The sequence below is a fragment of the Epinephelus moara genome, chromosome 9, assembly GCF_006386435.1.
Source record: "Epinephelus moara isolate mb chromosome 9, YSFRI_EMoa_1.0, whole genome shotgun sequence".
Classification (NCBI taxonomy): domain Eukaryota; kingdom Metazoa; phylum Chordata; class Actinopteri; order Perciformes; family Serranidae; genus Epinephelus; species Epinephelus moara.
Window position 1 is genome coordinate 35,028,961 of NC_065514.1, and position 17,309 is coordinate 35,046,269.

At 41.8% G+C, this 17,309-nt stretch overlaps 1 protein-coding gene across 2 annotated transcripts in view; it reads left to right on the forward strand.

Moving 5' to 3' along the window:
- Window positions 1–16,014, forward strand: part of ror2 (receptor tyrosine kinase-like orphan receptor 2) — a 92,856-nt gene extending 76,842 nt beyond the window's left edge. The window contains exons 5-9 of one of the 2 annotated variants that reach the window (XM_050052667.1): window positions 3,304–3,425; window positions 3,560–3,874; window positions 6,829–7,083; window positions 10,909–11,114; window positions 12,786–16,013. In XM_050052667.1, the coding sequence (XP_049908624.1) occupies window positions 3,304–3,425; window positions 3,560–3,874; window positions 6,829–7,083; window positions 10,909–11,114; window positions 12,786–14,243 (2,356 nt within the window). In that variant the 3' untranslated portion in view covers window positions 14,244–16,013. Of the gene's footprint in view, window positions 1–3,303; window positions 3,426–3,559; window positions 3,875–6,828; window positions 7,084–10,908; window positions 11,115–12,785 lie in introns of both variants that reach the window. The other variant, XM_050052668.1, reaches the window with a different exon arrangement.
- Window positions 16,015–17,309: the final 1,295 nt, after the last annotated feature.

Genomic DNA, 17,309 nt, shown 5'->3' on the forward strand with positions numbered 1-17,309 from the left:
ATATATGAACCTATGCTGATTGTATAGATTTTCTGTGCTGTCGGGGGGAAGATGTGTGTGAAGTAGCCATGTTTTCACAGAAATGGATGTAAACTGTAAGTGCAACTTAACTGGTGCACAGAGGCATACAACTGTAAAAAGTGGAGTGTTCCCAAAAATTTAACTCTGATGCTCTCAGTCAGTAGCGGTTCTAGCCTAAATGGCGCCTTGGGCGACAACCCCCTATGACACAGCACAGCACTGGACACACAATCAATTGGAGTGGAGCCTGTGTTGCGTTCAGGTGTTGTCACGTAAATAACAAACTCCAGCACTTGAATAGGCCAGAGCACAACACAGCTCCTGCCGTCCCCCCACACGTCGTGACAAAGTGCCGCCCTGGGCAAACGGCCATTCAGGGCATATCAGGATCGGCTACTGCTCTCAGTTATCTATTGGCGCTTCATTTATTTAACATTTCCAGTAAAAGTAATTAGATAAGTTTCCAGGAGTAAATGCAGAATTCAGAATTTACAGTAAGCCCAACACTTCCAAGGGACCTGCTTCTCTTCATAAAAGGAGTGCCAGAGGTCTCTTTGGTAATGACTTTTCCATCACGTGATGTTTTAAAGTCCTTATAATGAGAAGGACTAAAAGTAAAATAAGAACAGATCAATCAGGATAAAATAACAAATTTAATGTTTTCCAGGAATGTGAAATACACACAGTCATATGCAGTCCACAAGTGATGAACTGTTGGCTTGACATCAGTGTGTGTGTGTGTGTAAAGGCAGAATAGATGAGTTGCAGACATAGTTGTTTCAAACAATGGATGAGAAATATTAATATGATGGCTCGTTTGCTCCAGTAAAAGCTGCTTCCCTGTCACGTATGTCTCCTACAAAAAAGAAGGGCTGACTGTCTGTCTGCACACCTGACTAACTGAAAATAATACTTTGATATTATGACTTTTGGTGGTGTTTAACACACATTAGAGCTGTTGTTATAAATTTTGATACTTATATGTGAAATGAAATGTAAATGTATGATCTGGAAAAAGTACTTTTAATCTAACAGTAGTGAGGAGTAATCATGATAATTATGGTACTGTACTGAGCACTGGCCTATAAATACGAATACAACTATCTCCTCAACTCAGATATACTCTCCAGCATGTGCAGGTTTTAGTTTTTACACTTTTATCCTTTTCATTTTTGTGCACTTTTTATCTCTGTTCATTTTTCAAACACCAAACTGTATTTCCCATGTAGTATGCTAGCTAGATATTAGAGTCAGAATGATACTGGATTTTTGTTTACAAAAAAATAGCTTTCAAACTCCAATATACAATACTGGATATTCATTTTGTAACATACACACTTTTGATATGGATCCCCTAAATGTGGTCTATGAAGAACTGAGACCAACATATGTACTAAGCAGGACACACTGGTGTTTTGTGGACCAAGGCTGGACTACCAGCAGAACAAAGTTGTCCACCATCTCATGACCCTGGGACCCTAGTCTGTCAGACCCTGGTCGCACAGAAATATGTGAAATGACCACGACCTCCTGAGACCGCATTATCTGGTATTGACATGTAATGTGTTAAAATCATGCTTGCATCACAGAAACAGTGCCAATGGAAAGTCATTAGGATCCTTTGTCATGGTGGACACACAAATTTCTTGTTCAACATATTCTCAAAGAATGGTTGGTATGATAGTCTACAAAAAATGCATGCACAACAGTTGGTATGATTTTCTATGAATTAGCGCGCCACAAATGATGTTATAAAGTTACGTAATTAAAGTTACAGATGTTAGGTTTAAGCAATAAAAGTTACTGTGCTTAAGTTTAGGAAAATAAACATGGTGAGGATGTACCTTAAAATGACGCATAGTTCCCTCAGAGTTTACACAGTTCTGAACACACGACTAAACATTACTCCTGTCAACATGTTGGCAGCCTTTCAAAGTACATGGAATATGTATGGATTGGGGTGCATTACTTTTCACAAGAAAACATACGGCAATGGGGCGTCGGTGGCTTAGTGGTAGAGCAGGCGCCCCATGTACAAGGCTGTTGCCGCAGCGGCCTGCGTTCGAGTCCAGCGTGTGGCCCTTTGCTACATGTCATCCCCTCTCTCTCCCTTTCACACTTAACTGTCCTGTCCATTGAAGGCAAAAAATGCCCAAAAAAAAAAATCTTAAAAAAAACAAAAACATACCGCAATTTTGTGAGAACAGCCTGTCCTATGTCGATGAGGTCACGCAAAGGGTTAATGTTATGACCCCATGGGTAGTACAAGGAATAAGGGAGTCCATGTAGGGAGGTTGGGGTGGTGGAAAGCTCAAAAAACACTAGACTCTAACCCAGGATACCACAGTTCAGGTCCCATGCAAAACTAAAAGTCTGTTGACTCATTTTAGCTGTATTTTTAATATCCTTTATGTAGTTATGTGACATACTTATGTCACTTAATGATGTACTCATGTCCAGTACGTAACAAACATATTTCAGTGAGGACCACTTTTGTCAAAGAAAACTTCATTTCCATTGTAGTATTATATTTGGCTTCATGGCTCTGTTCTGGGGCCTCTCTGCCCTTCCTTGGGCCTGTACAAAAAAACAACTAAGGTGGAGACAGCACTCTCTCTTTCACGCGCATATGAGGAAAGCCTGAGGCAGAGAGAGCAAACCTCCCTGCCCTTCCATGCAGGTGAAGCGTAAGGCAGGGAGAGCAGCAGCAAATACCCCATGGGGACAGAATAGAGCCAGCATCAATGACAAACAGAAATTACATTGATTAGTCCGACACAACATGAAAAAGAGGAGCTGGGTATGAGGTGGGTTGCAAAGCGGCTTGCAGAGGAAGCAGCTGGGGTTGACATTGTGTCCTGCCTGAACTCACGTTATGCTCAGTTTGTTTGAACAGAAACCACAGTCTTTTCCTAAACTTAACCAAGAAGTTTTTTGTGAGGTCATAGTATATAAGAGGTCATAGTCATTTCAAGAATTTCTTTGAGATCAAATTGCCCTTGACCCATGGCAATTGTAATTAGCTAAAATTAGCTGATTACATATTAGATATTTTATCAGTTTGTTACATACAGGAAAGGGTCATATATATTTTATACACATCATTAGCCCACAGTACATAGCTCTAGTAGTAGTTGTAAGTGGCTGCTATAAAAATGTAGTTACTCCCCGGGGTCAATAAGGTGACTTAATTTTTGGTTTTCTCTCTTTTTTCCTTTTTTTTGCTGTCTTTCTCTACTTTTTTAAAATTGTGCTTAAAATATAAATTGTTTTTCTTTTCAGGTCACATGAAAAAGGTTTCTGCCAGCCATACCGAGGCATTGCCTGCGCTCGCTTCATTGGCAACCAAAGCATTTATGTCGAGTCTCTGCAGATGCAAGGGGAGAGTGAAAATCGCATCACAGGTAAGAAAATCATCTCACAAGTAAGAAAATCAACTGACTCTCTTAGATTACTCTGCTATCAGTTAATAATTTGGTATAATTATATATCTGAGATTACATAAACATGACATATGTCTCCACTTCCTTCCTCCAAGCTGCCTTCACTATGATTGGCACCTCCACCCACCTGTCAGATCAGTGCTCCAATTTTGCCATCCCGTCTTTCTGCTACTACGTCTTCCCCTTATGTGACGAGGGCACTCGGGCCCCTCGGCGGCGTCAGCTCTGTCGAGATGAGTGTGAGGCCCTGGAGAACGACCTGTGCCACACAGAGTACACCATTGCCCGATCCAATCCCATGATCCTCATGCAGCTGGAACTCCCCACCTGCCATCTACTGCCACGGCCAGGCACGCCTGATGCTGCTTCCTGTATGAGGATTGGAGTGCCACCAGAAAAACTGGGTCCATGTAGGTGGATGTACACATGACAGATACTGATGTAAAAGCACCCTGCCCATGGAAATTAATGTAACATTTTTTACAACAATTTACAGTTAGTTTAGCAATGTAATACTAAGTGGGGCTGGTCAGTTAACCAAAAACTTACTGAAACTGACGTCATTTATCCATTCAATGACATTCTTTACATAGACTGTCATTTTATCTTACCTGTTTAATGCACTCAGAAGTGCAGAGGAATCCCATCAAACCCAAAGTATAAACAGCCAGTCAGTGTCTGTAAAGTATGCTTTTGGCCTTTGTGTCTGGGTAATTCAGTCAACATTGTTCCTTCTTAAAGTTTTAAGTGATGCAATTACCCATGAGTTCAATCAAACATTAACACAGAAAATGACTCGTGGCAGACCTGTCAGCTAGGGGCTGGTGCAGATTAGGAAGAGCTGGTACAGAATACACATACCATGTTGGTCTTGTGGATAAATATAAATACACCTTAAATATAAATACTATCAGATTTGGCACTTCACTGAGGTAGTTTTTTTTACAGCTTCAAGGCTCATCATGAATTATCCCGTGATGTCATGATTGCTAAACGAATCGTACAACAGTTGGGAAATACTCACATATCATTTCTTTTTAAGAATGAGATGTTCAGATAGATATCATCCTCATGTCTGTGTGTTAAGCACAGAGTTGGAATCGGGATTTGGTTAGCTTAGCTTAGCATTAAGACTCGAAGCAATGTACATTGTATCTTCTTGTTCACCAACAGACATGGAAAAAACAGTAACAGTTTGTGATTGTAATGTGAGTTAGTGCTGGAACTATTGTTTTATCAATAGCTGGTTGCAGTGACTGTGTGTAGCTTCCTGAAGTCTTGTCATCCCAGTGTGGTTGCCAGGTTTGTGCCTGCACAGAGACCAAAACCAAAACCTGTGCTCAACAATAGTATATGGCAAACCACGATTCCCCTTCCATGCTTGTATACTGGGAAAAGGACAGTAGTCCAATTAAATGGCCAAGTTGAGCTAAAACCGTAGCTCCACTTAACTGTGCACGTAAATGTATGGAGTGTTGTGGATAAACTGGATAAAGCCAGGCTTGCTGCTTTAACCTTCTACCAGTCTTTATGCTAAGCTAGGCTTACCACATCCTGACTCCAGCTCTGTACTTAACACACGGACATAACACAGATATCAGTCTTTTCATTTTAGTCTGTCATTTTTCTTTTAGAAATAACAATAATGGGGTGTCGGTGGCTTAGTGGATAGAGCAGACACCCCATGTACAAGGCTGTTGCCGCAGGGGCCCGTGTTTGACTCCAGCCTGTGGCCATTTCCTGCCCCCCCCCCCAAAACACACACACACACACACACACACACACACACACACACATCTGTCCTGTCAATTAAAGGCTAAAATATCCCAAAAAAACAGAAAGAACAATAATAATCATGTTTAAGTGTTCCATCAAAGCAGGAATCAATGTATTATCTAGCTTTGCTATATTTACACTGGAGTGGTAACTTTTATAGAAATAGCTTTAGTCATATTTACTGAAACTAGCACTATATCCAGACAGTAGTATATGAGACGGATAATCTGTGCATTAAATCATGTTTCATCTCCTCCTCATCACAGTGCTTCTGATGCCATTTGATTCCACTGTGGCTGAGCAGAAACAACCAATCAGAGGAGTCAATGCAGCTGTCATGCATGTCAATCACTGCTCATGAACTGTGAAACTAGGTTGCGCTAATCAAATATGAATCAAGCATCGCCCTCCAGCCTGAGTCAATATTTGATCAGTGCTGCCTAGTTTGACAGTTTGACCACAGTTCACATGTAGTAACAGAAGCCCCTTATCCATTGCACAAAAACCTGCTAAGACCTCCTAACATCTGGCTTTTTAATGAAATGGGAAAGGTTTTAATCTGCTCTCACACCTGGGTCAAATGACTCTGCAGTAGTCATGGGTATTTATCACCTCTTGCTCTGATCAGCATTAATGGGAACACAATCCGGATGAGCAAACTAATTCTAGCACCTTCACAGGTGAAATGCCATGAAGAGCCATCACAAAATACCACCTGTCTTCGCCCAAGCAGCACTCAGATAGCATTCCAAATTAATCTGCATGGAGTTTGAAAGAGAGAGTGAATAAGTAAGAGACACATAAAAAGAAGTTACCATCATAAAGTTTTCATAGGTCTCCATGTTACTCTCTACTGTTTACCTGTTCTATGGCTTGTCCATGACGTAGAATGTGACACACCAAAAAAAAAAACACACACAGAAAGGCACACTCATCTGCTGCAGAGCTATTCTCATATTCTGGCAGTGGGAAAGGAGTCTATAGCCTATACTTTTAGCTGTTTTACCCTTGTTTAAAAACGCGTACAGGCGCTTATTTTGGTGGAAAAGGGATTGACATTGACATGACTGACAGCTCCATTTGAGACTCCTCGACTCTGATTGGGTGTTTTCATTTATCCAGTGTTTATTCTTGCAAATGCTATTAGAAGCACTAGGAGGAGGCAGAGGAACATGATTTTTTCACACTTTATCTGTCTCATGTATACTGCGTGGATGTAGTAACAGCTTAAGCAAACATGACAAAAAGTAATTTTTTTATTAGTTGTAATTTACCATCTGTACCTTCAAGCCAACTTACTCCTAGCTACGGCAGCACATTTTTATCAGCATTGACGTTGTGTAAGTTTGGTTTATGAGTGGGCAGAGACAGCAGCAATAACGACGGAAAAATATTTTTTTTAAAAGAAAAAAAAAAAAGCTGTCGTCACTTCTGATAAGTGCAAAACAGCAGTGTGCTATTTGAGACATTACCCTGTTGATATTAGTGCACCACGCAAGAAGTGCGTAGTGTACATAGTGCACTACATTGAAGTGTAATATGTAATGGAAGGATGCAATTTGAGACACACTCACTGTCTGCTCCACAGATTCCCCCACAGACCAGAGCTGCTACAATGGAAGCGGGGCTGACTACAGGGGCACAGTCAGCATCACTAAATCTGGTCATCACTGCCAGCCGTGGAGTGCTCAGTACCCTCACAGTCACCACCTGTCCCAGGAATACCCCGAACTCTGGGGAAGTCACAACTTCTGTCGTAACCCAGGGGGCCAGATGCAGGCGCCCTGGTGTTTCACCCTGGACCCTCAGGTCAGGGTGGACCTGTGTGACATCCAGCCCTGCAGTAAGTACCATAATGCAACCAATGTATTCTTAACAGTTACTTGGATTGTTAACATTTTCAGGTTACTTTCAGGTAACATAATAAGTGTTATGTACATCAGATGTACATCACATTCATGTATGTCATGCATGTGATGTGTTCCAGTGGCAGATACCACCCTCCACCGGTGTATGCTGATGGCCACGCTTGTCTTAGTATCATATGTTGACACTACATTGTATTTTTGTGGCAACAATTAAGCCCCTTTTAGACACAGACATCCTATGTAAATGTAATGGCATTTTTACATATCAGTCTCATGTCTAAATAAGCACCTGAGTCACTCTTAGTTAAAAGTCAAGCAGCAATCTGACTGTAACATTCATGGAATCTAAAGTTTTGTTCAAATGCTTGACAAAGCTGGTGGTTTGAGGGTGGTACACACTAGTTCCCATAGTGTGTGTGATATTAACAAGGTGCTCTGGTCAATTAGTATCTCTCTCGGGATCCCAGTTTGGAAGATGAGCTACGACAGCACCTGTGCAACACTCTTTGCAGAGATAGTGCACAGGGGCACTGCCTTGAGATATCATGACGCAGATTTCACCAGGACTAACACAAAGTGATATCCACATGTGCTCCCATGAAACTGCCCAATGAGATTCATCCCAGTACGCCCAAATGGATCTACAATGAGAGGCAATGGGCACAAAGGCTAGTAGGTCAACCAACAGACATTCAGGGCAAAAATTATAGATTGCATACAGCCCAAATCCACCATCACCTGAGGTATACCCCCTTAAATCCTTGCTAGAATGCTGTATGTCCCACCTGAATAGAGAGAGGGCGAGTAATCAGAACCAATTGGCCGACCTTCATGAGTAAGCAATCCCTGTGGAAGTGTTTGGCTCTGGTGTTTGTCTATCTGAAGTGGAGATAAAGCAGAGGGAGAATAAGAGTGATGATGAAGGGAGGACTGAGCAAGTGATGCAGGAGAGTGGGCAGGGTTTTACATTTTTTGAGATGGCCAACCCTCTGATGCATGTTCCCCTGGGGTGGACGGCTTTGTGAGGATGATGGCGGCTGCCAGGTCTGCAGGGTGGTGACACCACATTACTCCAGCTTGCCAGCCAGCAGTCCCTCCACAAACTGCTACAGCACAACCCGCTCTAGTATCTGCCCATTGTCAGTGGACTCCCCTGGCTGCACCAGCCTGGCTGCTGCATTTTTCAGCTTCTGGGACAGCATACAATGGGACGGTCCCTGGGTCCCAGCTTGGTGTTCCAGAACTGGTGATGGTGATCCTCTAGAGAGAACCCATCCAGTTGAAGATGACACTCACAGATGTCCTGGAACCTTCTCTGAGAGGAGGCTGGCGGTTTGAGTGCCATAGTCTGGGCTGCCCCCCAACAGTGACAATACCTTTTAAGTTCTCTGCTGGCATGTTGTGTGAACAAAAGTATCACTTTACCACTGTGGGTGCAGGACACTGTGATGTATGATAATCTATTGTCAACATGTATTGAATAATTGAGTTTAGTGTTAGTGGTTGGTTGGTTAGAAAATGCTTGCGTGAACAACAGATGCTGCTGCCTCCCCTGGAACAGTTTATTTATTCCATTTTTCTTTATTCCATTATTGTCACTTAATGAATGTGTGAAAGACAACTGAGACATCATCTCTTATCATGATGGAACCACCAAGATTCTTTCAGACTAGAGGGGAGCTGAAATAAGAGACTGTGGGCAGCTGTAATGCAGGACAGTATTGTGAGTAATCTGTCAGCACATCATTTGTAACGTTACACTGCAGTGCAGTGGTGGATGTTGTCCACAATTTATAAACACTGTTGTACATGTTTAGCCAGTTTCTTTAGATGTCCTTTTGTCCTGCAAGTTAATCATGTGCTATAGAATCTATTGGCATGCTTTCCAGTTTCCACATCCAGTAGCGGATCCTGATATGGGCCAAATGGGCGTTTGCGGCACTTTGTCACGATGTGTGTGTGGGGGGGGGGGGGCGGCAGGAGCTGTTGTGCTCTGGCCTATTCAAGTGCTGGAATTTGTTATTTACGTGACAATACCTGAACGCAACACAGGCTCCGTTCCAGTTGAGTGTGTGTCCAGTGCTGTGCTGTGTTGCTGTGTGAGCAGCGTGTTACACACTGTCCGTAACAATAACTATGTCAGGTAACAAACTGCGTCAGACTTGGGAGGGTTCAGTCAGGAAAATGCAGCCTGAGCCGCGCTCTAGTGTGCTCACCTGTAATGCACGTGTGTGTGTGTGTGTGTGTGTGTGTGTGTGTGTGTGTGTGTGTGTATGTGTGTGTGTGTGTGCGCGCATTGGGGCGGAACTCCGCCGTGCGAGATACAGAGAGCAGAAGAGATTTGTAAAGGGCGACCATGTATGTATGATTTAGGCTAGAACCGCTACTGTCCACATCCCCCTGTTGATGGCATTATGCAGTGTCTTTGCATGGTTGACCTCAGGACCCAGTCAAACTGCAGACAGTGTTATTACTAGCTACTGTAGAAAAATGTCCTTTGACATTTTTAAGGTCAACAGAAGTCAACTTCTGTAAAGCCTTAACTTTTCCCATTTCTTGGCGCACAAAGTGGCCTCTCATATCCCCTCCTTTTCTCTGCTGAAGCACGTGGATCTGTTGGCTGGGAGCAGGTGGCTTTGGGTTAAGAAGTCACACAGGTGGTCGTCCACTTAGCATATAAACGGTGTGGTTTTATTTTTTCATGTAAACTGTTTGAGCTTGAAAAAGCACAGTACTTCAGCAGGGGCAGTTACTGGCATGTTCTATTTTTGCCTCTCTACGCACCATTGCTAATTATTGAAACTTTCTACAGGGTAGTTATTTTAAGTGTCAGGAAAAAAGGCCTGTTTCCTGCTTAAAAAAAGCCATGAAATGAAGCAAAAATGTGCAGCTGCTGTTTGAGATGCAGTATCGGACTAATTCAGTTAGACAGTTGCCAGAGCTTCGATATTTTAAATGCAAAATATTCAGTGCTATGCAGGTACTGTAGGATCAGGGGTGGGCATCACTGCTATAGTGTACAGTATATTGCTGCTGGTTGCCACGGAATTGGTCCAGCTTTACAGATGCTTTAAGCACACTGCCAGCTATAATTAAATCTGTAGTGACAAATTTTCCCTTATAGTTTTCTGATGTGTGGAAATACAGTTTGTCTCTGTCTCACTGTCAGATCTAAGATCTGAGATCCAAGTCTCACCAGGCCCTCTGTAGTTTTTCAGTTATTTTTTAAATATTTTTTCACATTTGTTTCATTAGGGCCACACCCTTGGATGGATTACCGAACAAGCCTTAAAGGCACAGGCCCACAAAACGATCAAAAAAGACACAAAATGATGCCAAAGAGAAAAAAATGACCAAAAAGTACAAAAAATGACTTCAAAGAGACACAAAAATGACCAAAAGAACACACAATTAACTCAAAGAGACACAAAATGACTACAAAGAGATAGAAAAAAAACACAGAAAAGAGAGGCAAACCCACCACAAAGTCTGTGTTTTTTGGTTTCTGGGTAGGAGAGCTGGTGGGGCCTGTGGTTTTAAACTTGAATTATCCATGGTGATGTTATTGGTGATGGTTTGTGGTGATGTCTCATCACATCAAGTGCCCATAAGATAAAAGCCTTTCTTATAACTGTCAAAGGAAAAAAAATACATTTGTAGAACATTAAATCAGGGTGATAGTTTTATGTATCTTGACAGCACTGATGATGTGTTCAAAGAAAAAACAAATGAACTGTGTTAATGCATTACAAATCAGAGAGATTAACCTGCTGCTATCTCTATTATCTTACAATCTTCAGAGCCTCCAGAGAATCCCAGGAAGGAGATCCTGTTCATCTTAATCCCTGCGATTGCAATCCCATTGGTCATCGCTTGCCTCTTCTTCCTGGTTTGCATGTGTCGCAATAAACAAAAGGCATCAACTGACACACCACTTCGCTGCCAGCTTAACAGCTCACCTAACCAGGACATGGAGCTGTCTCTCCTCAATCAACAAAAACATCAGGTAAACCACACACAGTACAGACGCTCATTGATGTAGGAGTACTACATTTATATTCTTTCTGATGTATGGCTGTGTTCAGACCAACAATAGCACTGCATTAGAAAACACAGCCCCCTTATTCATTTTACCACAAAATAAATGATTAAGCACAAATTCATAGAGGAACTTGTACCATATTAATCTGAAATTATAAAGGCTCGAATGCTAGATTTAAAGGGATAGTTTGGATTTTTTGAAGTGGGGTTGTATTTCATACTTATCCATAGTCAGTGTGTTACATACAGTAGATGTCAGTCAGCACACCACCGGTTTAGAGAAGCAGGCTGGAGTCTGACACAGAAGCTAGGCAATGTACTGCTGTGGAGGGATCAGCAACAAAACATATTTTAGCCACCTAAAACAATCAATATCACTTCAAGTTTACACCATATTGATAAAAGCCTGTTCCAACGGGAGAGGCGTTGACAGCTTCAGTCTCCCATCTATGTTCTTGTCAAAGTCACCAGACTCCATTGACAAAAACAGTAATTTAATGTTTGCTGAACGCGAGAGCTGCTGGTCTACCACTGCTGTAATCAGTTAGTTCGTTTGTGTTATTGTGTGACTGATGAATCTGACCTAACCCTTTTAAATGCCAAAGTCACACAATAACACAAACAAAGTAACTGATCAAGGCAGCGGTAGACCAGCAGCTGCTGTGTTCAGTTATATTAAATCACTGTTTTCTCAACGGAGTCTGGCTTTGAAGAAAATTATATATTAACTTCAATTCCCTGTTGGATTTCACTGTCTGAAAAAAAGGTAAAGCAGTGAAAATATTATAAAGGTAAGTCTTAGTTCAGGTGGCTAAAATAAATTTTGTTGCTGACCCCTCCAGAGCAGTAAATTGCTTAGCTTCCATGATGGACTCAAGCCAGCTTCTCCAAACTTGGGGTGTGCTGACTGACATCTACTGTATGTAATATACGGTCTATGGATAAGTACCCTATGCAACCCCACTTCAAAATATCTGAACCATCCTGGTGAACTGAGGGCCAATCTACAAGATTGGGCTTTAATGTTATGGAATAATCCAGTTGTCAATTTAAGGTCCCTCTAATTTTATTTATCTACTTTATTCTGTGCTGTTAGTGGTGCATCCAGTATTACCAAACAAATGTTTATACTACTGCAAAGCATACAGTGAAGCCTTGCACTTAATTTGTCAATCAAAAACATGCAAGCACACATTTAGGGTGCATTACTCTATAATACGAATGGGGTGATTATACTGTTTACCAGGTGATTGTACAGAGTATAAAATGATTGCTTTTGTGGTAATGTTCCAGAGTTATAAAACTCTATTGTCATAGTATTAGAAACCACTGTGCAGTGGTTTGGTGTCTGACAGACCTTAAAACTCACGGATCTATTGCTCAAACTCAAATCTATGGATCTTATTTTATCATCTCATCTCTATCTGAAGAAGCACACCCGCACCGACACAGATGCTTTTGTATTCTTATTGCAGTGCTAGTTTGGGTCTGAACACCCATCAATGAAAATGAAAGTGACCTCTGTAGACCTGTATTATGGACTGTTGAATTGCAGCACTAAAGTATTGCAGTTGGTTTTATTGTTGGCCGTACACTTTGATGACATGTCATTGTATTTATTGCTTTGTGGCTGCAGGCCAAGCTGCGGGAGATTAACATGTCAGCAGTACGGTTTATGGAGGAGCTTGGCGAGGATCGGTTCGGTAAGGTTTACAAGGGCCACATGTATGGCACCGCACCTGGTGAGCAGATCCAGGTGGTGGCCATCAAGACATTAAAGGACAAAGTTGATGCCACTCTGTGTGAGGAATTTCGCCACGAAGCCATGCTCCGCTCTCACATACAGCACCAAAATGTTGTTTGTTTGCTGGGTGTGGTGACCAAAGAGCAGCCAATGAGCATGATATTTACCTACTCTGGCCTTGGTGACCTACATGAGTATCTGGTGATGCGCTCCCCCAACTCAGATGTTGGCAGCTCAGATGATGACAAGACAGTCAAATCCACGCTAGAGCAGGCTGATTTCCTTCATATTATCACCCAGATTGCTGCCGGAATGGAATACCTTTCCAGCCAGCAAGTCGTCCATAAAGACCTTGCTGCTCGAAACATTCTAGTCTTTGACAAACTCAGCATCAAGATCCTGGATCTGGGCCTGTTCAGAGACGTCTACTCTGCTGATTACTACAATCTCATGGGCACAAGTCCTTTCCCCATTCGTTGGATGTCCCCAGAAGCTATCATGTATGGCAAGTTCTCCACCGACTCCAACATCTGGTCTTATGGTGTCTTGCTGTGGGAGACTTTCAGTTACGGTCTGCAGCCATATTGTGGCTACTCAAACCAGGATGTGATTGAGATGGTGCGCAGCCACCAGCTCCTGCCTTGTCCAGATGACTGCCCAGCCTGGATATACACCCTCATGCATGAGTGTTGGAGTGAATTCCAAGCAAGAAGGCCTCGCTTCAAGGACATCCACATGCGGCTGCGCTCCTGGGAAAGCCTGTCTAACTACAACAGCTCAGCTCAGACTTCTGGCACCAGCAACGCTACCCAGACCAGCTCCCTCAGCACCAGCCCTGTGAGCAACATCAGCATGAGCACAGCGAATGCATCCCGCTACACTAGCCCTAAAAAGGGTTCACCATTCCACCAGCCCCAGTTCATGCCCATGAAGGGTCAAATGCATCGGCCAATGGTGCCACCACAGCTCTACATCCCTGTCAATGGATATCACCCCATGCCAGCTTACCCATACCTGCAGAACTTTTACCCCATGCAAATAACCATGCCCATTCCCCACCAGCAGATGCACCACCCACCACAGATAGTTACCAAAGCTGGTTCCCACCATAGTGGTAGTGGATCCACATCTACAGGCTATGTCACCACTGCCCCTTCCAACACTTCTGTCACAGAGCAAGCAGCTTTGCTAAATGAGGACTCCAAGACCAATGATGAGGACTTGGCTGACAGGGAGTCCCAGGAAGAGCCAGACCAAAACAAGGACTTGTTAGTGCCTGAAACCGAATTGCTAGGTGACAATGACCCTCCACAGACTGACAAACTGGTGTTTCACCTGTCAGACACATAAATGTGGTGCTCTTTGAAGAATAGTAGAGCTGAGGTATGCTATGAGCTGTGCTTGCCAAAAATTCAATAAGCAGCATAAAGTGAAGTGAGCAATTTTGACTAACAGTGACTGAATGAACTTTCTTAGATAGTACTGACACATTTGAATGTCAAGTGTGTTTTATGTTTGCACCTCTCAAACTCCTGTGTCAGTGACTAAGCAAAATTAATCACACAATCCTCTATAGAACTTGTTTTTATAATGTTGCCATTAAGAGGAATTTATTCTCTTGCTGTTGCTGTGCAACACAAATTTCCCTTTCCACAAGTACGTTAGAGGTTGCCTTGCCTTAATGAAAGTTTTGCCTTTTTTGATGCACATTGTACCACTTCTTTTTGCTTGCCAGCAAAGGCCATTCATTGGGAGGCTGTAAGGGTGGGATTCACACCCCCAGTGCCCACCCCTCAACTTCAGATACCACATCCCTCTATACAGTCACACCGACCCAAAAGGGAATGCTAGTTCAGCAAAAAGTGAGATGATTCCTCACCATCTTTTCACCCGCTTGCAATGCCAGTTGTGTTTACTGGAAGACACAACAGGCTGTTCTCACAAACTGTTCATACATTTTCCTATGAAAAGTAATGAACCCAAATTTTCACATATCCCACATATTTTGAAAGGTTGCAATCACATGACTAATGCGCTGATGGCAGTAAACAAGGAAGCAGTCTCAAGCAGTCTTGAAAGGAGGCAGGTTGGGGTGGCGGATGGGTCACAAAAACGTGGACTTTCCCCTGGGACTTTCCCCTGGAGATGTGTGTTCAGAACCGTGCAAGCTTTGAGTGAACTTCAAGTCATTTCAAGGTACATCCTCACCAAGTTTCTTTTCCTAAACCCAACCACAGTAACTTTACATGTCTAAACCCGATCTCTCTGAACTTTTGTCTGTGCATTTTTATTGGATATCATACAAACCCTTCTATTGAGGATACGTTGGACACAACCAAGGCAGAGGTATTGCTACAGGAACTCAGACCTGAACCCATGTTTCTGTACTAGTTGTGTTTTGCTTGGGCGCAACTTGTACACCCCTTAATGACAATTTAATGTTGTTTTTGGGGTTATTATTCTATGGTTTGTTAAAGCCACAATCATAAAAGAATAGAATGTATAAAGTTTTGAAAGAAACAGTCTGTGGGTAACTTTGTTTACATGTACTTACTGAAATGTATTCCCAGAATGTACCTACATCAAACAAATCAAAGAATAAGACCCAAGACTCTTTTCTTTTTCAGGCCTGTGACAAAGTTCACATATGACTTATTACCTACAAGGTTGATACTTTTAATATCATCTTTGATAACCACATTGTAAAGATTTTTAATTTGTGTACTTTGGTTTGGACATTTCATTTGTTTATAGTTTTTCTTTATTGGAGAAGATTCCTAAGCCCAGTGTCTTTTCCACCACGTTTGTTTTGTTTAGGTAGTGTTTTGCTTACCATATAATATGTACATCCAGCTATGGATTATCCAATAAAGTCATATGAAAAAATTGTGTATTTTTTCTCAGTAAGAGGAGAAAGTCATGTCCTATCACTTAATTATATTTTGTCATAATCTGTCATTAGATGTGCCCAGAGCCTAATATATGATACACTGTACAGTCACGTCAGGCCACAGGTTACATTAGGCCAAAAATATACATTGTAGTGATGAAATACATGTATTACTGATACTAATAAATTAATCTCAACAATCACATACTGTACCTTTCCGTTGGGGTTTATATTCTTATTTACAAATACTTTATATATTGGTTTGTTGTGATTATATTTCCCTTTATTAAAACATCACAGCAGTAGATAAGCATGTGATAAATGTTCATCCCTGTACGAACTGACTAAAAATATGATGCATTATCTTGCTGAAAGTACCCATTTAACAACAAGAACACTGTGTTTGACAAAAGAAAACTTAATTCAATGTCCACTTACTTTTTTATAGACCTTGCAACCACACCTCATACTCTTTATCCACAAAATGTGGCTGTTGGCTTCAAGAGCTTGGCTAAGTTGTTTGTTACCAAAGTATGGCCACAGGATGCAGAGATTGTAATATATCTGTCCTGTTTAAAGGCTGGCTTTGTGTTACACCAATCAGATTTTGTCATGACCTGTGTGAGCCAATCATCTCTGCTTTTGGTAGCTGTGTCAGATCTATGCAACCAGGGCGGGCTGGGGTGGAAATTCAGCCCGGGAGCTTGATTTGGAGAGGCCTTTTCTTTTTTCGGACACAAGTGGAACCGTAATTTTAACACAAATACTTTATTTGCAGTATAAAAACAATCTAATGATATTAAACACAACACACACAGATTAGTCAGTCAGTAGTGTATTGAATATAATATAATTCTATGCAAAGACCTATCGCCAACCCAGTCCTGCACACTGCACCTGGCACTGTTTTCCTGCTCCACTTTCCTCCTTCTCCTCCTCCTCTTCACACACACACACACACACACACACACACACACACACACACACACTGTAAATGAATTACTCACTTTAATGTATTTTTCTTGAGCCAGTAAAAATGGCTATATATTAAAGGGCCAGTGTGTAATATTTGGCATGGTTTATTGTCAAATCTGAATCTGAATCTGAATATTCTACCCATTAATATGTTTATATAAGTGTATAATCGCTATAAAATAAAATTCGTTTGGTTTTCGTAGCCTTATAATTATGCTTTTATATATATATATATATATATATATAGATAGCAAGGGCCTTGCTTTAGAGAGGTTGCCATCTTGCGCCGCCATGTATGTACGGCAGCCCGAGCGGACAATCCAGCCAGCCAGAGAACGCATTTCGCGTGTATAAATAATAAGGAAGGAAGAAGGATGATGAAGGATGTAGTTCGTCGATAGAGAGTAGTGAAAAGTTTTTTTAGTTATAAAGTTTTCGAATGGATAGTTCGTCGATAGAGAGTAGTGAAAAGTTTTTTTAGTTATAAAGTTTTCGAATGGACCACACTTACCACGCAACAGGAGAGAATGAACCCGAACCGTCATCTGCGA